Source organism: Schistocerca americana, chromosome 4, assembly GCF_021461395.2.
Source record: "Schistocerca americana isolate TAMUIC-IGC-003095 chromosome 4, iqSchAmer2.1, whole genome shotgun sequence".
Classification (NCBI taxonomy): Eukaryota; Metazoa; Arthropoda; class Insecta; order Orthoptera; family Acrididae; genus Schistocerca; species Schistocerca americana.
Genome location: NC_060122.1, coordinates 219,029,547 through 219,052,752, shown reverse-complemented (window position 1 = coordinate 219,052,752; position 23,206 = coordinate 219,029,547). Strand labels below are relative to the sequence as shown.

At 39.2% G+C, this 23,206-nt stretch overlaps 1 protein-coding gene across 1 annotated transcript in view; it reads right to left on the bottom strand.

Moving 5' to 3' along the window:
- LOC124613155 (tyrosine-protein kinase hopscotch) overlaps nt 1-22,896 on the bottom strand; it is a 189,515-nt gene extending 166,619 nt beyond the window's left edge. Inside the window, exons 1-3 of the mRNA XM_047141782.1 lie at nt 21,998-22,896; nt 9,659-9,909; nt 9,357-9,476 (exon numbers count right to left, since the gene is read on the bottom strand). Coding sequence (XP_046997738.1) covers nt 9,357-9,476; nt 9,659-9,909; nt 21,998-22,726 — 1,100 coding nt within the window. The 5' untranslated portion in view covers nt 22,727-22,896. The remainder of the gene's footprint in view (nt 1-9,356; nt 9,477-9,658; nt 9,910-21,997) is intronic.
- Nucleotides 22,897-23,206: the final 310 nt, after the last annotated feature.

The window sequence follows — 23,206 nt, the reverse complement described above, 5'->3', positions numbered from 1 at the left end:
TTAAGTGATGTAAATAAAATAAGCAAGCTGCACATCACCCAAACAAATACAACAAAACAAGCCACTCCACAGCTTCAAATGAAAACACTACAAATGGTTTTGCCACCAGAAATAACAAATGCCAGTGAAACCAACCAACACTGTATAAGTAGACAGCTAACATATATGACGACCCCAGAAGTCAAGTGGTCTACGTGACATTTTTGACAAAAATGGGTTAAGTACAGGAATGAGACTGATAATACTAATCTGTTCGGTGGTAAAGGGATCCCAGTGATTTTATAGACAGTACGTGCCATCTATCATGAAACCCCTTGACTATTTGGTGTATTGTAGTTAAACAGTGGGGCACTAGAGGTTCAATACCACTAGGACACCCTTACCACCAAACAGTGCAATAGATTCTGTTCATGGAAGTAGGCATCAGAGCTAGTGATAAAGTGTGTCACCACATTATCTTTCACACAAGATTAGCTGACACGTGACCATTTGGTGCTGTGTTTAGTCACATTTGGGCATTTCATACAAAGTAACTGTAAATACATCGTTTGTATACAATGAATGGGAATGAGAAAGGTACATCCTAAGCTGCAAATGATTGGTACATTTTGTTACAATACAATTTTTATCTAGTTGCTTACATATTTCTATCTGGGTAACTATTTATTTATTTATTTATTTAGTAGTACAAGTACAGAAACTTTAGGCCTCTCATCAGTGTAGCAACAAAAAATGACATTGTGTATGAATCTGTTTTAAAAAAGTAGTTGCTTCCAGATCCTAAGCCAAGGCTGATAATAGAAACAGTCTGGCGATACCAATAATGACAATGACAGTTATATTAGTAGTAGCAGTGATGCACCACTGTTTGGGGGTGGTCGTGATTCTGATAAAGACAGTGATTGGAATCCTTGTGATGATGATGATGAAACCAATGAGAATTCTTCAGGTACATTACATTTTTAAGTTGTATATGTCTGAAGCCAGATACGTATCTAACATGTTTATTTTTGTGTTTACATTTTAATACAATTTAAGGTACCACAACATTGTTAGCCGACACTACAAAAACCTTGATTTCATATACATTATTTTTAGATGACACAGAAGAAGAAGCAGAATGAAGACCTGGTCAAATTGAGGACTTGCTAGCCAATGCTATTCCCCTTGAACCACAGCCCGGGAAAAAAAGGGTGAGAAGGAAGCACACTTTGAAATCTCAGAAGAGGAAGACATTGAGGAACACAGGACAGTCTTGATCGCAATATGACGCTACAAGGGGCTAAAAAGTTATGTAATAACAATATTCCCCATGAGCAGAGGGAAGTAATATTTAGATATTGTTGGACACCAGGTAGCTGGGAACTTTAGACATCGTTCTTGAATTGTGCCATAGACTTACAGCCTGTGTTGAGGAAGAAAACCACAGCTGTTACGCACAAAGACGTATCGTCTATTTATAAACTGGATGGTTTTAGAGAGTGGAAAATCCTTTTTGTAAAAACACTTGACATATCTAACAAAAGGATAAGAAATGGTGTCATTAACAAAAGATCTAACACATAAGGCATTTCGCCATGTGACAAATGGGGAAGGAAGGAGTTCCCAAATAAAATTCCAGCAAACAGAATTGCAATAATGTAGGAGCATATAAGAAGATTCCCAATGTACACAAGCCTCCCTGCCGCCGTTGGATAAGCAGCTGAGCAGCAAGTTGTATACTCCTAGCCCACTCATTTGTTACATAGTTTAATTCTTAATTTCTTTGCGTGTTTTTGGTACTTGAATTGTTTAATTCATAAATTTCGGGCGTATTACAGTATTTGAGAGTTGTAGCATCGCGTTTTAGTACCTGAATAGTGTAAATTCACGTAGTCTCCTCCCGCCGCCGAGCAGTGTCAGCAGTGCGCAAGTAGCAGCATTACTGCATTTACTAGGCAATCTTGTATTTTAATAACCGTTTAAATTTTGTTGATTTGTTTGCGCTCTCTGTAGATTAGTTCAGACGTTCTTTGCAAAACAGTTTTTAGCATGGATAGGGACTGCAACTGCTGTGTTCGGATGCAGGCTGAGTTGGCATCCCTTCGCTCCCAGCTTCAGGCAGTGTTGGCTTCGGTCTCACAGCTTGAGGCTGTTGCCAATGGGCATCACTGTGGGGGTCCGGATGGGGGTTTGTCGGGGACGGCCAGCTCGTCCCACGCATCCCCTGATCGGACTACGACTGTGGTTGCCCGGGATACTGCCCGCATTGAGGCTCATCCCTCACCTGTGGTAGAGTGGGAGGTCGTCTCAAGGTGTGGCAGGGGGCGAAAGACATTCCGGAGGGCTGAACGGAAAGCCTCTCCAGTTTGTCTGACGAACCGGTTTCAGGCTCTGTCTCAGGCTGATACTGATCTTCGGCCTGACATGGCTGCTTGTCCTGTTCCAGAGGTTGCCCCTCAGTCTGCAAGATCCGGGCAGTCCCAGAGGGTGGGCTTACTGGTAGTTGGGAGCTCCAACGTCAAGAGCATAATGGGGCCCCTTAGGGAAATGGCAGCAAGAGAGGGGAAGAAAGCCAATGTGCACTCCGTGTGCATACCGGGGGGAGTCATTCCAGATGTGGAAAGGGTCCTTCCGGATGCCATGAAGGGTACAGGGTGCACCCACCTGCAGGTGGTCGCTCATGTCGGCACCAATGATGTGTGTCGCTATGGATCGGAGGAAATCCTCTCTGGCTTCCGGCGGCTATCTGATTTGGTGAAGACTGCCAGTCTCGCTAGCGGGATGAAAGCAGAGCTCACCATCTGCAGCATCGTCGACAGGACTGACTGCGGACCTTTGGTACAGAGCCGAGTGGAAGGTCTGAATCAGAGGCTGAGACGGTTCTGCAACCGTGTGGGCTGCAGATTCCTCGACTTGCGCCATAGGGTGGTGGGGTTTCGGGTTCCGCTGGATAGGTCAGGAGTCCACTACACGCATCAAGCGGCTACACGGGTAGCAGGGGTTGTGTGGCGTGGGCTGGGCGGTTTTTTAGGTTAGATGGTCTTGGGCAAGTACAGAAAGGGCAACAGCCTCAACGTGTGCGGGGCAAAGTCAGGACATGTGGGGACCAAGCAGCAATCGGTATTGTAATTGTCAACTGTTGAAGCTGCGTTGGTAAAGTACCACAACTTCAAGCGCTGATGGAAAGCACCGAAGCTGAAATCGTTATAGGTACAGAAAGCTGGCTTAAGCCAGAGATAAATTCTACCGAAATTTTTACAAAGGTACAGACGGTGTTTAGAAAGGATAGATTGCATGCAACCGGTGATGGAGTGTTCGTCGCTGTTAGTAGTAGTTTATCCTGTAGTGAAGTAGAAGTGGATAGTTCCTGTGAATTATTATGGGTGGAGGTTACACTCAACAACCGAACTAGGTTAATAATTGGCTCATTTTACCGACCTCCTGACTCAGCACCATTAGTGGCAGAACAACTGAGAGAAAATTTGGAATACATTTCACATAAATTTTCTCAGCATGTTATAGTCTTAGGTGGAGATTTCAATTTACCAGATATAGACTGGGACACTCAGATGTTTAGGACGGGTGGTAGGGACAGAGCATCGAGTGACATTATACTGAGTGCACTATCCGAAAATTACCTCGAGCAATTAAACAGAGAACCGACTCGTGGAGATAACATCTTGGACCTACTGATAACAAACAGACCCGAACTTTTCAACTCTGTATGTACAGAACAGGGAATCAGTGATCATAAAGCCGTTGCAGCATCCCTGAATATGGAAGTTAATAGGAATATAAAAAAAGGGAGGAAGGTTTATCTGTTTAGTAAGAGTAATAGAAGGCAGATTTCAGACTACCAAACAGATCAAAACGAAAATTTCTGTTCCGACACTGACAATGTTGAGTGTTTATGGAAAAAGTTCAAGGCAATCGTAAAATGCGTTTTAGACAGGTACGTGCTGAGTAAAACTGTGAGGGATGGGAAAAACCCACCGTGGTACAACAACAAAGTTAGGAAACTACTGCGAAAGCAAAGAGAGCTCCACTCCAAGCTTAAACGCAGCCAAAACCTCTCAGACAAACAGAAGCTAAACGATGTCAAAGTTAGCATAAGGAGGGCTATGCGTGAAGCGTTCAGTGAATGCGAAAGTAAAATTCTATGTACCGACTTGACAGAAAATCCTAGGAAGTTCTGGTCTTACGTTAAATCAGTAAGTGGCTCGAAACAGCATATCCAGACACTACGGGATGATGATGGCATTGAAACAGAGGATGACACGCGTAAAGCTGAAATACTAAACACCTTTTTCCAAAGCTGTTTCACAGAGGAAGACCGCACTGCAGTTCCTTCTCTAAATCCTCGCACAAACGAAAAAATGGCTGACATCGAAATAAGTGTCCAAGGAATAGAAAAGCAAATGGAATCACTCAATAGAGGAAAGTCCACTGGACCTGACGGGATACCAATTCGATTCTACACAGAGTACGCGAAAGAACTTGCCCCCCTTCTAACAGCCGTGTACCGCAAGTCTCTAGAGGAACGGAGGGTTCCAAATGATTGGAAAAGAGCACAGGTAGTCCCAGTCTTCAAGAAGGGTCGTCGAGCAGATGCGCAAAACTATAGACCTATATCTCTGACGTCGATCTGTTGTAGAATTTTAGAACATGTTTTTTGCTCGAGTATCATGTCGTTTTTGGAAACCCAGAATCTACTATGTAGGAATCAACATGGATTCCGGAAACAGCGATCGTGTGAGACCCAACTCACTTTATTTGTTCATGAGACCCAGAAAATATTAGATACAGTCTCCCAGGTAGATGCTATTTTTCTTGACTTCCGGAAGGCGTTCGATACAGTTCCGCACTGTCGCCTGATAAACAAAGTAAGAGCCTACGGAATATCAGACCAGCTGTGTGGCTGGATTGAAGAGTTTTTAGCAAACAGAACACAGCATGTTGTTATCAATGGGGAGACGTCTACAAACGTTAAAGTAACCTCTGGCGTGCCACAGGGGAGTGTTATGGGACCATTGCTTTTCACAATATATATAAATGACCTAGTAGATAGTGTTGGAAGTTCCATGCGGCTTTTCGCGGATGATGCTGTAGTATACAGAGAAGTTGCAGCATTAGAAAATTGTAGCGAAATGCAGGAAGATCTGCAGCGGACAGGCACTTGGTGCAGGGAGTGGCAACTGACCCTTAACATAGACAAATGTAATGTATTGTGAATACATAGAAAGAAGGATCCTTTATTGTATGATTATATGATAGCGGAACAAACACTGGTAGCAGTTACTTCTGTAAAATATCTGGGAGTATGCGTGCGGAACGATCTGAAGTGGAATGATCATATAAAATTAATTGTTGGTAAGGCGGGTACCAGGTTGAGATTCATTGGGAGAGTGCTTAGAAAATGTAGTCCATCAACAAAGGAGGTGGCTTACAAAACACTCGTTCGACCTATACTTGAGTATTGCTCATCAGTGTGGGATCCGTACCAGATCGGTCTGACGGAGGAGATAGAGAAGATCCAAAGAAGAGCGGCGCGTTTCGTCACAGGGTTATTTGGTAACTGTGATAGCGTTACAGAGATGTTTAATAAACTCAAGTGGCAGACTCTGCAAGAGAGGCGCTCTGCATCGCGGTGTAGCTTGCTGTCCAGGTTTCGAGAGGGTGCGTTTCTGGATGAGGTATCGAATATATTGCTTCCCCCTACTTATACCTCCCGAGGAGATCACGAATGTAAAATTAGAGAGATTAGAGCACGCACGGAGGCTTTCAGACAGTCGTTCTTCCCCCGAACCATACGCGACTGGAACAGGAAAGGGAGGTAATGACAGTGGCACGTAAAGTGCCCTCCGCCACACACCGTTGGGTGGCTTGCGGAGTATAAATGTAGATGTAGATGTAGAAGCCATTACAGTAGAGCAAAAGCTCCAAACTGAAAGTACTTACATTCAAACTTAAGTGTGGCAATGATGAGTAAAATGTATGAAACATTTTGCCGCGAAGACAAAAAAGTGAAACCTAAAAGCTTTCACAGGCCTCATACTGATACCTGTGTTACTTGTGACAGGTTGCAAATGAAAATTGTACATGGTACACCAGATGAAAAAAAGGCAGCTGAAGTTGAAAAAGAATTTGAAGGCAGAAGCAGGAAAATAAGCCAAAAGGAAATGCAAGGAATTAAAGGATGGCAACCATGTTGCAATAAGCTTTGATCTTCAAAAGATGTTGCAGACACCAAATGTGACGAACTCAAAAGCCTACTATATGCGACAGTTGTGGACATAAAACCTCAATATTCACAACTTAACCAGTGGTACTGCCCATATGTTTATGTGGCATGAAGGACAGGCAAGTAGGGGTTGCCAGGAGATAGCATCTTGCCTGCTGAAGTATATCCAGTCTTCCTCACACTGTGAAGCACATCTCAGCCTTCAGTGACAACAATGGAGGCCAAAACCAGAGGCATCTAATAGTAAACTTTTGGTGTTATATTGTCACGAACACCCAAACTGAAACTGTTCATCACTATTTCCTCATTTATAGTCATTCATACAATGGATGTGATCACGACTTTAGGATCATTGAACTTAAAAGTGAGAGGAACCAATGTGACTGGATGAATCTGGCTGCCACAGTGAGTCAAAAATTTGTTGTTACTAAAATGACAGATGAAGACTTCATTGATCTTCAACCACTAGCGGTACTTTAGGAACACTGTGCCAGGGATACGAGGAATGCAGGTACTTCATTTTGAAAAGGCAAACCCGGGTACCATTTCTTATAAGACAACATCAGTTGAAGGTATTCTGCCTTACCAGAAACTGCCAATGAAAAAACAATGAACAGGAAAAATGCCTAAACAACTTCCCAGTCTTCAGTTCACTGCTGTGAAACCAAAGCTAAAATACACAAAATATGAAGACCTGATGGAACTTCTGCAATTTGTGCCACCGATACACCACCAATTTTATAAACATTTATCCCATGAAACAAAGACTGGGGAACCATTTGGAGCTATTAATAATGTGGGCGATGATGATGATGATGATGATGATGTCGCTACGGACTTGGATAACAACACCTATGACACAGATGGTGATTGTGATACGAATGATTTACAAAATACAAATAATCAGTACACTATTGACGCAATACTGTATCCTGTTATAAAAATAAATGTCTGTTATGTTGAGTATGTACTCTGAGCATTATCATTTTATTCTATTGTAAGTGATAAGTAAAGGGGTCTAAGTGTGTATTGCCCATTCTTTGTACCTGTCCAACTATAAACCAGATGTTCTACCTATTTATTATCACTGGTAATGAAAGGCTAAGGACCTGAGTATTCAACTGAAATGTTCAAAATGGTGAAAATCTCATGTCCCCTCCTATGAAAACCATTAAACTTTGACTTGCATTTTCTAGAAACTACGATTTTGTCATTTAGACCCCTTGACCTCTGGGGTCCTCATATTATACACAGCAGAACGATCAGAATGTGCGTAAGCACAAAATATCAAGAAAACGAACAATGGAAGCTAGCTTCTATGAAGGTCTACAAGGAAATGGAATTGAAAAGAGCATGATCAGCTATAAACATACATTATTTTTTGGACGTCTGATCAAGACACAAGGCAGCAGAATCATCAAGGAAATATAACAGAAATGACAGTACGGTATGAGCAATACTATATGGATTACAGAAATTAAGGAAGATTTGAGATAAACACAATAGAAAATTTAAAAAATGAAACAGACAAAATCAAGAAATTTGAAGAGCAGCACAGCAGACTACAAACCATGATCAACAAACAGACAATGGAAAGAGTGATTTCAGAAGAAGAAAGAGAGTGGAGATGTGAGAGAATGAAGTACTGTGTCGACAGAAAACTGGAAAATTGCTTTTTATCAAACTGATTAAAATGAAATGCTCCAATGAAGAATACAAATAGTACTGTGTTTTGTAGAAACGAAATCACAAATTATATAGCAAAGAAAGAAATTATTGTCTGTTGTATGGATGTAATTCACCTGATGTGAAAGCAATTAAGAAATTTTATCATAAGTTTCTGACAACTGGAACTGTTCTGAAACATTCTGACGGTGCATGCCACAGCGTTTCAAAAGAAACAGTGGAGGACATCAGACAAGCCTTTCTCAGAAGGCCACAAAAGTCAATTCAGCAGGCACCTAGGCATCTTAATGTATCCTGAGCAATACTCCACTGTGTAGAAAACCTGCATCTCCGTTTTAATATTTACAAACTGCAAATTCTACAACATCTGATGCCGAATGACAAACCACGCTGACAACAATTTGCTAAGGATAAGCTGCAGTGTACTAACATGAATGCCAGCTCCCAGGAAAGACGTTTCTTCTCAGATGAGGCAACCTTTCACGCATGTGCAGCAGTTATGTGATATCATGTTCAGATTTGGGGCTTGAAACATAGGCATAATATCGTTGACCATGTTCATGATACCCCTAAACTGAATGTCTGGTATGGGCTAATGCATGGCCGGATTGATGGATCATTCTTTGCAGAAAGCGCAGTGCATGGGTCAGTGTATTTGGATATTTTGGAGCAGCTTGTGTGCTGTTGTGTAACGTGTGCTGTGGTCTTCAGTTCAGAGACTGGTTTGATGCAGCTCTCCATGCTACTCTATACAAGATTTGCAACCCAACATCAACTTTCAACAAGATGGAGCTCTGCTGCATTGGTCAGCAGCTGGATTCAAAACTTCCCGATCGCTGGATCAGATGTGGAGGATCTGGCTACCAAGTTCCCCTGACATTACCCTGTTGGATTTCTTCTTGTGAGGATTTGTGAAGGACCACATGTACGCAACCAAAAGGGATGATATTTGTATGTTAAGATGTCATGTCCCTGATGTGATTGCAACAGTGACAGAGGACATGCTATGAAGAACATGGCCCAAGAAACTTAACACAGACTCAATATTCCTCATGCTACAAATGGTTCACATGTAGAAGTGTACTGATGATTATGAAATAATTTCTTTGAAATGCCCTACCATATGGTGCAATTTCATTATCATAACCATTTCAGTTTTCTATTCTTGGGCTTTTGAAATGTGGGAGGTTTGACAGGGTCACCCTGTACCCTGTACTATGTTTATTATCTACTATATTTCAAAAATGTGCTAAAATTTCAAATATTCTGTGAAAAAGCATACATCATCTACAGTACAGGTAGAATATTAAATAAATCTCACAACTTTGACAGAATTATGTTTGCAGGCTTGTCTTTTATGTATGTAATTAAGTTTCAGACTATTACATTAATATTCTTACAAGACATTTTAATTGTTTACTAAGAAATTTTGTATCACAATATTTACCTTTCTGTTGTGCAGACATCCAAATAGTAGACATTATACTTGGTTTCACTTTCTCTCAAAATAAAGCAACCAGCTTTGTTGTTCCTCTTTTCTTGTAACTTCGCATACGAAAATTCTCCTCTGTAAACAAAAGAGCCATTTCAGTTAAAACATAAGACATTAACTGTAAATGTTGCCTTTGGCTGGAATTAATGATTCAAACCAGAGATTTTTAAAATTAAATCTTAAAGACAATACAGCACTTTTACTTCAATCGCTGCAATTGTAAAACACAACTAAACTGCAAAATATAGCTGACTTACCCAACAGGACCATGGCACTTCAGCATGTACAGCCTTTTCAATGATGGTGTTGGAACATCTTTACACAAGTTGAAAGTCCATTTCACCATCAATCGATAATAACCATCCAGGAGGCTTACAAATGAAAGTAACATAGGAGTGGACTGAAATTTTAAGTATGAAGGTATTCCTGTTTTTCTTGATATTTCTATTGTACGATCACTTCTGACTGATATAAAACAAAGATCATCTATTGCACAGAGATGTGACCACTGGAATAAAGAAAGATATTGAATCAGTGGAATACTTATATTACAGCCCTTCTGATATAAAATTATGGAAGAAATTGCTTTGCATAAAAACTTTAATATTCTGGTACATTTTCTGAACTGCTTCTATTGCTCAAACTCCCATTTCCAATGAAAACTAATCAATTAATTCAATCATGCCCATCAGCCTGAGCCTGAAACAAATACAGTTTCACTCATTAATGCAGTGGAATTAAATTTATAAAACTTGCATTACATTTGTATTTTTAAAACGATATTGTGTGCCAAATCTGCTGTGAGCTGCAACATAGATAGTACACCTTTCATGAACTTTTATTCATCATGTTTGACAGTTCCCTTCATGAACAGGGACTTCCAGTGACACAAGTGAAATAACACAGTGACAACTGATGTATGTAAATGTAACTGTCATTAAGCTGCTGTAAATTATTTGTACTTGACACAGTAAATTTAAAAGGAAAACTTGCTCATTCCTCAGTAAAATATATTAAATAGCTGCATTAATCACCTGCACTAGCTATATGACTAGACAATCACAATGCTACTTGCAATACAACAGTTATGTAACTTACATCCACAGCAGCAAAAGTCTGTTTACATTACTTGTCATGCACCAAACATGGACATACAAACATTTGAATCTAGGTATAAAGATGTAAACTGTACAAGTGGCTAATTATGTATTTATTTAATTTTCTATTGAATATGTGAGGCTTCTGAATTCCTTATTTCATGTTTGAAGCTGATATAATGAGGATTTTTTCCTACCAAACTACAGAAACCCTGTTCAGAGTCTTACACAAAGAGGCAAAATATACATGACTTTTAACTGTATCAATCACAGTTCAGCAGGAGATGATTTATATTATTTACAACAAATGAAATTATGGAGTAAATGTATTAGACATGTAATTGCAAGTCTTTGAAAATGGCCTCTGCTAAATATTAGGATACCTAATTCATACAATGTGATTGTTTTTGCTGACAATATATTTTTATTTCACTTTCATTGCACTTGAGAATCAGAGTTGCCACAAGTTCCCCCAAGTGAAATTCCCTGATTTCTAGACAAGTTTTAGCATTTTTCCCTGACAAATTTTGAGATCTTATGGGTAAGTAAAGATGTAAGTTGACAAAAAAAGTATGTACTTCTGTATTTCTAAACATGTAATTAATCCTATTTCATATGAGCACTACACTTTGTTCTATGTATTTGAAGTTTTCTGGCAAAACCATTGTTTGAATTTACTCATGTATAACTCACTTAAGTGACCACATGATGTGATCGCAAAATGGCAAAAAATGCAAGGGAACCCTCAGCTTGACTCACTTCTAAAGATTCTTTTATGGTTTTGAAAGGTATTGTTTAGGGTGCTGCAGTTATCTTGTGATTTTTTTTTTTTTTGCCACTATGGCTTATATGTGAGCACAAGCTGCTAACAAAGTATTATGATGCAAATTTACTGTCACACAGCCATTCAGCACAACATTTCTGGGCATACAGTGCCTTTACTATAGCAATGTTTAGTGCTAAAAAATATCCAGTGATGTAAAAAACACCACATTAACACTGGCACTATGGGTAGGCATAATACATACAGCTACAGATTTATTCATTCATGCTGGAATGCGTAACAATACAGGAATGAAGATAGAATACCATGTATTATAAATGTTTAGGTTGTACAAATTCAAGAGCTAGTAGACGTTAATAAATTAATAGTTTCCATATGTTGAATGGATCAAGTGATTTTTAAAAGTAATTTTATTGTAAAACCACACTAATATGTTTAAAAATATACCATAATTCCTACTCGCCAATAGACAGGTAATCAAAACCACCACAGTGAGAAAACTATTTAACTTAGTAGCAATGACACAGTGACAACCCACAAACGCAAGTCCAAACAGAGCACAAAACTGAGCAATATAAGTATACATTCTACAAAATGCGCAGAAAACAGGAAAAAGCACAGTCTATAACATGTCACGTGCAACTTCCCGATTCCTACAAACTCCGAGGAGTAAATCGACTAAAAAAATTAATAAGCAAAGGACTTCCCAGAATTGGCCAAAAACTGAAATGGAATTTTGAAACAACCATCATAGATTTGATGATCATCGCTAAAAATCAGGAGAAATAATGAAATAATCAGGAGGTGGAAGGAAATGCTGAAAATCAGGAATCTTTGTCCTAAATCAGGAGAAGACTAGAGGTTTTCAATAGATGGATTTGTCCAGTTTCAGAACACACATGCGATGAAGAAGACGTTAATGAAATCAACCCTCTCATCTAAAGAGGAAGCAAGAACAACAGAAACATTGGGAAAGCAGGGCAGCAAGGCATACCTTGCCGATCTTCCCTCTTCACTGAAAAACCAGTGGTAAGGTTTTATAAGTAACGCCAAAATTTGACATCAGAAAAGGATAGGTTATATCAAGCTGTGCAAGGATATGTCAAAAATGCCAAAATCTTTAGTTCACATTTGAGCGCCACTATGCTGGCGTGCAAGATGAATGTCCGCTGTCTGCTTGACCACCACAACTGCATTGGAGAGCTTAGATTCTTCCATATGGCTGATTACGGCCATCTTAACCTAGTTAGTGAAAACAAAAGACTTGCTGCATACTGTGCAACATGCCTGGAATTCTGACACCTTGTGGGCCTTGATGCCCTCAGACCTCCCGTCATTCATCGCTAATTTCACCTTTCTTGGTTTCACCATGATGTACTACTTCATTACTACAAGAGTTGTCGCATGACTGAGGATGGAAAGTTTTTTGTTGACAACACTCCTTCAACAATCAAAAGCTGGTGTGCCTTTGAAGGTGAGATACCAAACAAAAAACAGAGTTTCCCGAAGAGCCACTGATATTTCTGGCGGATTCTTTGATACCTGCAGCCTCTGCCTGTGTGTTTGTGGAGGCTGGACCTTGAGATTGTACCAGCACAATGCAAGAATAAAATATTCACAGTGTCCCTCAAGCCTCATAAGTGGCCCGAGTTAATGAAACGAGATTTTGGCAAATGATGCGAAGGAAATATCTCAGCATTTTTCTACATGATAAGCATGTGGAATTTCCTTACCTATCACATTGTATGTAATGGAATGATGTAATTTTTTAAGTCTTCGATAGCTGCCAAAATGAGAATTAATATGACTTTGCAACAAGATAAATAAAGAAATTACATGTACGTTTTTATACTGAAAATGTGATTTTTCATACATTTTTGGCCTGAATTGACCACATTTCCTAATTTAATTAACCACTGTTTCAGGATTCTGTCACAACTGCAAGTGCATTAGCATGTTAGCGAGGTGACATTGTGCAAACTCCACTATTTTTAACAAGGAAACAAGAGAAATGTAGCTGTCACTCGAAATTTGCCACTCCTGAGTGAGTGGTTTTCAAGAAACAACAAGTTTTACTTGCTACAACTATAACGAAGGGGCTGGACCTATGACAATATCACAACACGTACAACTGTATTGTGAACTACCTTACTTGTTAAAATTGACACATGGATGTTACACAAACAATGCTGTAAAAAATAGGGCATTCAAAAAGAGGGTTGAAAAATTTCTAGACAGTATTCCAACTGTGGACCACAATATTGTTATAAAAACTAAGCTGCGGAATTTGAAATGAAATTTCAGAAAAAATTTTTCATTTGTGTGACCATATTGTCTGTAGCTGCTTTGTAATAACTAAAGGTAAATTAAATCCATCTTTGCAGTACAGTACAAGAAACAATAGTGCCAAACAAGGAACTATATAAAAAAAACTCACAAGCTGATGGCACTTCCTGATGAGAGCAAAACTCTTAAGCAATAAAATCAATATCTTTTTTAACAAACTGTTTTTGGATGGAAAAAGGAAACCAAATGGTATATGTGTTTCATTAAGAGCAATGATGCTATTTTATTTCAATAAAACAAAACACATTTATTGACAGAAATACACATTTCCGTGGAGTCACAATATAGATTTAAAATACCTACAGTGATTTCAGAAATAACCACAGAAAAGAGGCCTCCGTTTGAAAGAAGTGTACATGGAAGGAATGAGTTGTGTAAACAAATACTATAGGTGACTGCCAATAAAATGTTGGCTCTACTAAGTTCGTTATTGTTAGATGTTACCCACTGTGTTATGTCTATTATCTTACATGTATTGTGTGACATTTCTTTTGAGAAATATGTGAGTGCAAAGCGTACAAACCATCAGCAACTGCTGACATTTTCTTCTTCTTACTGTCCATACTTTCTAAAATATAAAGAAACTACTTTTGTAGTGCTAAAATGTACTAGAGTAAATAAAATGTCTATAAAACTCCACACTTTACTTGCTGCCAGAATGTCGTAATTCCTGAAATCCACTGCCCATGGCCTCTGGCCTGCCAAGGAATACCGCAGTCCTGGGTCCGTGGATAAACCAAGAAAATCTTCTGCATTACACCACACATGAACAGACAAGCCTGCGGGCAGATTGGTGAGACTAGATCCATTGGGAAGGGGCTTCACATTAGTGGGAAACGACGAGTCCGATCCGTTAGACACACTCACAGAAATGGCCTGCAGTGTGTCCAGCTATTCACAAGTGACAGATACCGTGTTGGATAAATGACACCGTGATGATCACGCAACAGATAACTTGTGCAAGTACTGAGAGTCAATAATAATGAGGATAGTAACCAATTCACTGTAAAGATGATCGCTGAGCTGCAGACAGCCACACAGAAGAGACAATCACACTCTCACAACTAAAGTTTCAGCTATAGCCTTTGTCAGAAAACAGGAGCACTCACACATTTATACCGTCACTCAAACACAACTCGTGAACACGACTGCCATCTTCGGTCCCTGTGTTTACAGTCTCTAAAATCAGATCCAAACAAAGCACTCATCACACCTCCCTGTCTCTCATCGGCAGTTACTAGACTAGAGGCTAGAAATAGTGGCAGCAATGACTGCAAGATGAGGGCAGTGGTAGGAGGAGGAGACGCAGTAGGAGTGAGGGAATAAGGAAGTGGTGCACATACTCAACTGCACCAAACCAGCAACAATGCATGATATCCCAGTTAAAAACCATTTCATCTACCGAGACAAAAACGAGATTTTTTCCAGTGTCCTTTTCAAATTTCTCTGATATTTCCCTGATTTCACTGACACTTTTGAAATTCCCTAATTTCCAATACTTGTGGAAACCCTGAGAATAAAACCACAAGACAACCTGGAGTAAAACGAAAACCTACACCATAATTACTGAGTCAACTTCAGGTTGCTGCTGGACCCTTGAACATATTCTTAGATTGAATACAATAAATTTTCTTGAGATTGAGAAGCTTATTCCATGAATCAGCATGCTTTTAGAAAGCACTGCTCGTGTGAAACTCGGCTAGCCCTTTTTTCACATGATATACTGTAAACTACAAATGAAGGGCTACAGGCAGATTCCATATTTCTAGATTCCTGGAAAGCATTTGACACAGTGCCCCACTGCAGAGTGCAAATGAAGGTATGAGCACATGGAATATGTTTACAGATATGCGAGCCGCTCAAAGACTTTTTAAGTTATAGAACCCAGTAATTTGTCCTTGATGGCGAGCATTCATCAGAGACAAGGGTATCGTCAAAAGTGCACCAGAAAAGTGTGAGGACTGCTGTAATTCTCTATAAACAAAAAAATGATTTGGTGGACAGGGTGGTCAACAATCTACAATTATTTGATGATAATGCTGTGGTGCAACAGTAAGTTGTTGATGCTGCATGGCTGCGGGGGAGGATACAAGATGACTTGGGCAAAATTTCTAGTTGCTGTTATGGAAGGCGCTAGCTCTAAATGTAGAAAAATATAAGTTAAAGCGGATGTGTAGGACAAATGAACCCTTCATGTTTGGATACAGCACTAGTAGTATCCTGCTTGACAGGCACTTTGTTTAAATATCTGGAGATGATGCTGCAAAGCGATATGAAATGGAATGAGCATGTGTGGACCCTGGCAGGGAAGGCAAATGGTCACCTTCAGTTTATTGGGAGAATTTTAGGAAAGTGTGGTTCATCTGTAAAACTACACATAGGATACAGGTGCGGCCAATTACTGAGTACTCCTTGATTGTTTGGGATCCATACCGCTTCAGATTACAGGAAGACATTTAAGTAATTCAAAGGTGGCCTGTTATATTTCTTGCTCGCTAGTTCGAAAAACACATAAGCGTTATGGAGATGCTTCAGGAGCTCAAACGGAAATCCCTTGAGAGAAAGCGTAATTCTTTTCGAGGAACACTATTAACAAAATTTAGAGAACCAGCATTTGAAGCTGACTGCTGAACGATTCTACTGGTGCCAACATACATTGTGCATAAGGACCACAAAAGTATGATACAATAAATCAGAGCTCATACAGAGGCATATAGAGGGTCGTTTTTCCTCACCCTATTTGCAAGTGGAACAGAAAAGGAAATGACTAGTAGTGGTACAGTGTACCCTCCACCACATACTGTACTGTGGCTTGCGGAGTATCTGTGTACATGTAGACGGGAGATAAGACAGAGTGAAAATAAGCAAACTAAGTTTCTTTATTAATTTCTCTTTATTTCGAAAAAAATCTTGTGGATGTATGGCTGTGTTGTTGTTCTGGTATTCAGTCTGCAGACTGATTTGATGTTGCTCTTCACACAGTCTGTCCTAAACAAGCCTCTTTATCTCTGCTAACTACCGCAACATCCATTTGAACATCCTTACTGTAGTCAGACTGCAGGTAAAACAGTTGTGGACGTAAAAGGATAGCAGTAGTTGAGAAGGGAGTGAGATACGGTTGTAGTTGAGCCTTATTTTATTCTATCTGCAACAGAGGAGGAAACCTAGGAGAAATCTGAAAGTGAATTACTGTTCTAGAAGGAGAAACAGAAACTTTTTGTTACTGAGGACATTGTAATTCTGTCGGAAATGGCAAAGGACTTGGAACAGAAGTTTAATAGAGTACAGAGTCTCAGGAAGAAGACAAAATATGAACATCAACTAAAGTAAAAAAAGGTAACGGAATTAGCCGAATGAAATCAACTGACACTGAGGGAATTAGATTAGGAAACGAGACACTAAAAGTAGTCTACGAGTTTTTCTGTTTCAGTAACAAAGTATCTGCTGATGGCCAAAGTAGACGGGATATAAAATACAGACTGGTAATAGCAAGAAAAACATTTCTGAAATAATGTCATTTGTAAACATCAAATATAAATTTTGTTGATAAGAAGTCATTTATCAATGTATCATTCTAGAGTGTAGTCTTGTACAGAAGTGAAATACACACAGTAAACAGTTAAGACATGAAGAGGATAGCAGGTTTTGGAATATGGTGCTACAGAAGAATGCTAAAGATTAGATGGTTGGATACAATAACTAATGAGGAGACACTGAATCAAACTGGAGAAAAACATTTCATGGCATAATGTCACTGGAAGAAGAGGTGGTTAATATGGCACATACTGAGGCATCAAGGAATCATCACATTTGTAATGGAGGGGTGTGGAGGGCTAAAAATTGTAGAGGGAAAGAGATCCCATTATAGACTACGGTAAGCAGGTTTAAACAGATGCATGTTGCAGCAGTAGTTGTTCTCTGCATACAAAAATGATTTGACAAACAGGGTGTGCAGCAATCTGCAGATGTTTACTGATGAGGCTGTCGTGTACGGGATGGTGTCATCATTAAGTGACCGTAGGAGGATACACGATCACTTTGATAAAAATTCTAGCTGGCATGATGAATGGAAGCCTGCTTTAAATGGAGAAAAATGTAAGTTGATGCAGATGAGAAGGAAAACAATCCTGTAACGTTACAGCATTAGTAGTGTGCTTCTTGACATCATCACGCCAGTTAAATGTCTGGGCATAACATTGCAAAACAATATGAAATGGAACAAGCACATAAGAACAGTAATAGGAATGGCTAATGGTCAATTTTGCATTATCAGGAGAGTTTCAGAAGACTGTGGTTCATCTGTAAAGCAGAGTGCATATAGAACACTAGTGTGGCCTACTCCTGTGTATTGCTCAAGTGTTTGGGATCCCCACTAGGTCAGATCAAATAGAGACATCAAGGCAATTCAGAGGTGAGCTACTAGGTTTGTTATCAGTAGGCTCAATAAACACATGAGTATGACACAGATGTTTTGTAAACTCAAGTGGGAATCCCTGGCGGGAAGCTGATGTTCATTTTGCAGAGCATTATTAAGAAAATTTAGAGAACCAGATTTTAAAGCTGACTGGAGAACAATTTTACTGTTGCCAACAGACATTTCACATAAGAACATGATAAGACACATTAGGGCTCTTACGGAGGCTTACAGACAGTCATTTCTCCCTTTCTCTATTTGCAAATTGGTCTCTGCGAATTGGTTTGTGGAGTATGTATGTAGATGAAGAATCTTCCACAGGATAGACTAGCATGGACAGCTGCATGAAACCAGTCTTTGAACTGAAGGCCACAACAACAGTAACAACTACTTCATTATAGATAACTTCATCATCTGTGAAAAGTCTGAAGTTATTACTGAAATTGCATCCCACATCACTAATACACAACACAAACAACCAGGATCTGTATACCATTCCCTATGGCAGGGCTGAAGTTAGTTCTACTTTTGTCCATAACTCACCATCTGAGATAACGGACTGTGTTCTCCCAACAAAGAAATCCTCAATCAAATCACAATTTTCTTTGACACCCCATATAATCATACTTTCATTAATAATCATTTGTTTAGTACTGAGTTAAAAGCTTTCCAGAAGTAAAGAAATACTGCATCCACTTTATTCTCTTGACCCATGGTTTTCAGGCTGTCATGAAAGAACAACAATTTGTGTTTCACATGACTGATGTTCTCGGAATCCATGCTGGTTGGTGTGGAATATGTCTTTCTGTTTGAGATATTACATCATGTTTTAGATCAGAATATGTTTCAAGAATCAAGAAAAGGCGAAAGTTGATAAGGCAATAGTTTTGTGGGAAACTTCCGCAACCCTTCTCATAAACTGGTGTTAGCAGTGCCTTCTTCCGATCTTCTTCTTTTGTGGCACTTTAGGTCACTGTGAATCTTGGCATCTTCAACAATTCACTGCCAGTTATTACAATCCAATGCTCGAGATTTCCATTCCCCATAGCTCATTTCCTAGAGGTCCTACATCAGTTCTCGGTTGACCCTGTCCTTTTTTATCTAGTTCCGTTATCACTCATCTGCCACCACATGCTCATTCATTATGATTAAAATGACAGAGGACTTGGCCGTTAATTATGTATAGACTCTGAGAGGGATTCCATCACATCTTGCAATGTTGTTTAGTTTTAGCTGTTTCTCAACATCACTGACACTAATATCTGTGTCACCCCTCTCCGCAGAGGTGCAAGAAGTAAACTGGAGCAATATCTCTGTTTCTTCTGAAGTAAAGGAACATTTGAAAACAGAATCAGCATTTCCGCTTTTGCTTTACTACCTCCAATTTCAGTTGTTGGGTCATCCATGAGTGTCATGAATTACATGGCAAGCACATTTTAATAGCAGTTCCAATATAGAACCTTTCAGGGATAAACATAAGGGAAATACGGAAGCGCCCGATCCCGCCCGTCTGCTTTGACCCATGACGTCACAAATATGGCGGAAACAAAAACAAACACACACACTTTCCACAAGAAGCCTAATGACACTAACGGGACAAGCGCGGGAAATGGGGTGTTTTGGGTGGGGGGCAAACTAAATATAAACAAATTTAGACGCGTTGCGTAGCTACAACGTGTAAGTGAAGACAGCCATGCATGAATACCCACCCACCTCCACAGGGGTCGTAACCCCTGCAACCCATAGAAGATAAAGATGCTTCAGTAGCTGATTAGTGTTTTTTGTCTTTAAAAAAAAAAATCTCACGGGATAGAACGAACAGATCAGAAAGATAAATATAATAAACTAAAACAGAAATTGGAGGAAACAGATAATTAAAATAAGTGTTTTTAAATTAAAAAAAAAAAAAAATCTCACGAGATAGAACGAACAAATCAGAAAAGCAAATAAAATAAGATAAAACAATACTGGAGACAGCCACACTCAAACCAAACTCCGCGCCGTCATGGCGTCACACACAACACCCTTACGTCACGGGTCAAAGCCGACGCATGGGATCGGACGCTTCTGTCGACCCAACAGAAGACTCCTCCTCAATGACAGCGTTCACAAAAACCATCACTGAATTACAGAAGTGGTAATTTATATAATTATGGTAAGGAATTCTAATGAGTACCTGCTCTATGGTAGAATAACAATACAATAGAGTTAACATATCTTATGAGGTAGATAAGTGTCTAACTGAATAGTCAACACAAACTGAATTGTAATGTTCAAAATAGGAAAAAAGATGAAACTTGTCACAAGCCTCAGACATGACATTTAACAGATTTGTTTGTATCAAGCCTTATACTAGACTATGTTGCAGGAGAAACAAGTAGTGAGAGCATGGAAACGAAGAGACAAAAACTGAATATGGGCATGAGACCTCCATATACGGTATAGATATGGAGTAGGAAGTAAGAGACATGACATGACAGGGGGTTTAGAAACTGCAGGCAGGTGCAGCTTTCTCATGCAGAGAGCTGTTTCACCATTCTACAGTTCAGTATCAATGCAATCAGAGTTAAGTATTATGTCGAGTCATTTTTGATTAACGTAAGCCCTATAGGTAATACAGAGCAACCACTTCATTTATTCACACTTGATATGCCTTGCAAAAATGAGCTATCCCCAAGAATCCACACTAAGCTGGCAGACAGCAGCTTCATCTTCTGCACACACTTATTCGGACAGTGACATATGGATAACTATGTTATTAAGAAAGTGCTCTCACAGCTGTTAATGTCTGCTTTTGCAACCATAGTCAGTACTTCGTCTACAAGTAGCTACTGAGGTGTCATCAGTAGACTTAGTGAATACTATTCCAAGTCTCAAACAAGAAGGAATCCTCAGTAGTAGCAAAGAATTATTCTATGTTATCTTTATCAAAATCAGACAATGATTGATGGACTACAGATGCACATCAGGGATGTGGAACACACAAAAATATGAATTGTGGCAGTTTCAGCTATGGTAAATTACTTTCCACTTGTTTTCTTCAACATGCATAGGCTAAAGTCTTATTTACAACTAATAAAGTTCCATTTTTTATATTCAAGTGCAAAAGTGGCAAGACTTTTTCTATCCTTCTTGATTAAAAAACATAGCATAATTTGTGGTAAAGGTATCTAACAAAACACACAGTAATTTGTTGGGGACTGGAATTTTACTCTGAGATGAAGTCATTCACTGTGGAACAAGAAATCTCAGATTGGTACGAAACGTAGCTATAAGGAGTGTAAACTTTAAAAACTTATTTGTACCAGTTTCTAGAAATTGTAGCAATGTCTTATCCATTATACGTAATAAATATTTATAAAACCCAAAACAGCTTTGCATAAAATAATCATCTTGGGGTTGAAGCTCTTTTTTCCTGTGTTTGCTTTAACAATACATATGTTTTTGGATGGGGTCCGCCTTTAGCAAAACACAATTTTGTTTTTTATGCCATAGGCCTACATGTTTCACTTCAGTTGCAGCATTTTCAGTGGGCTTTTATCTTTAACAGCCATAAAATAAAAGCCACTGAAGATGCTGCAACTGCAGTGAAACAGGTATGGGATAAAAAACAAAATTGTGTTTTGCTAAAGGCGGACCCCATCCAAAAACATAGGTTTAGTATAAAATCATAACATACTGAAGTGACCTGTGGAGCCAATTTATTTGCCCATGATGATGTAATCTCATTGTTAAGCACATGGAATATTATTTATCAAGAGCTTTTCAATATTCATTTAAACAGAAACACACAGCCCACAGCTTGTTACATCGGTATGGCACATTAAATGGAATATCTGCTGCACGAGAACACGGCAACAGATCATGGACAAGTACAACAATTTAAACATATCTCAAAGTAATTATAGTAATTAATAATTGTACAAAGCTACTTAGGGATATATTATAATTTCACCTGTTTCTTTCCATCATACCGGAATGAAATTCCAGGCATTTCTTTGTGGAATGGGTTTATTTTCATCCACACTGCGACAATAGAGCCTCCCTCATCCATTAACGCCTTGTACTCTTCAGTCAAGTAATTGGGGGCCATTTCCTCAAACTGTTTTAGATATTCACCTTTCACATACCATGCATCATGTTTGCTACTACCATTACTAATTTGACATAAAGATTCATGTATTGGTCTTTTAATAAAAAACATATGATGCTTAACCACTTCTTTGGGTATATATTTCTTGTAATCACTTTCTACATTGTCTCTATCTACACCTGTCTCAAGCATCACCCTGTACATATCAGCTACACCTAAGCCAACAAGTTCCCATTTGTACTTGTCGTAGCTGATGTCTGGAATTTTATTGTTCATCACATCTTGTCGGGCTTGATTGAAGTAATAGTCATAGGCTTTAATGTCAACCTTCCTTAATCGTGAAAGACTAGGTACTTTAAATCTAATACGAAACTCGTACTGTTCATTTTCACACAAAGTCCTATAATCAGGGCAGAAAAATTTGGTGTCCCGAAGCTTCAGAGCAAAAAGATACCTAGCAACGGGGCCTACTCCAATCTGTTTACATATTTCTACGCAAGCGTCTTCTGCTGTTGGTGAAGCTGTTATGTCAATCTGTAGAACTTTATCAGTACACAAATAAACAGTGATAAATTTCGCATTTTGTTCCATTGCAGCGGTTACACTGTCACGAAGACGTAGTCATTACACCGCTGTCGCTGCAGCCGTCGCAAACGCCAGCGTTGTATTTTCTTCACCTTAATCTACATACCGACACCTACAGCACACTTTACTGGCGAACACAGCTAAATCAAAATATTTACTTGGTTCATTGTCCGCTATCTCTGACAGGGTTCAATATTATCTCTGGCAGAGACTATAAAACGTGCGGAACGATTCGATCGTTCTCATTCGACTTATATCAAATGTCCTGTTATCCTGCCTTCATCTCACGAATAAACCTGATTAAATTGCAGTATTTTTCCATGTTTACTGGAATCTCATTCGATTTCATTTTAAGTATAGTGGGAGCCAAGCTGTCACGAGTATGGTCAAGTACGATAATGAGGATAAGTTTTATGCTGTGCGTTACGCGCAATTCGACTGAGCGATAATACAGGACAACAGCTTTACCGACGCATTTAACTAGCT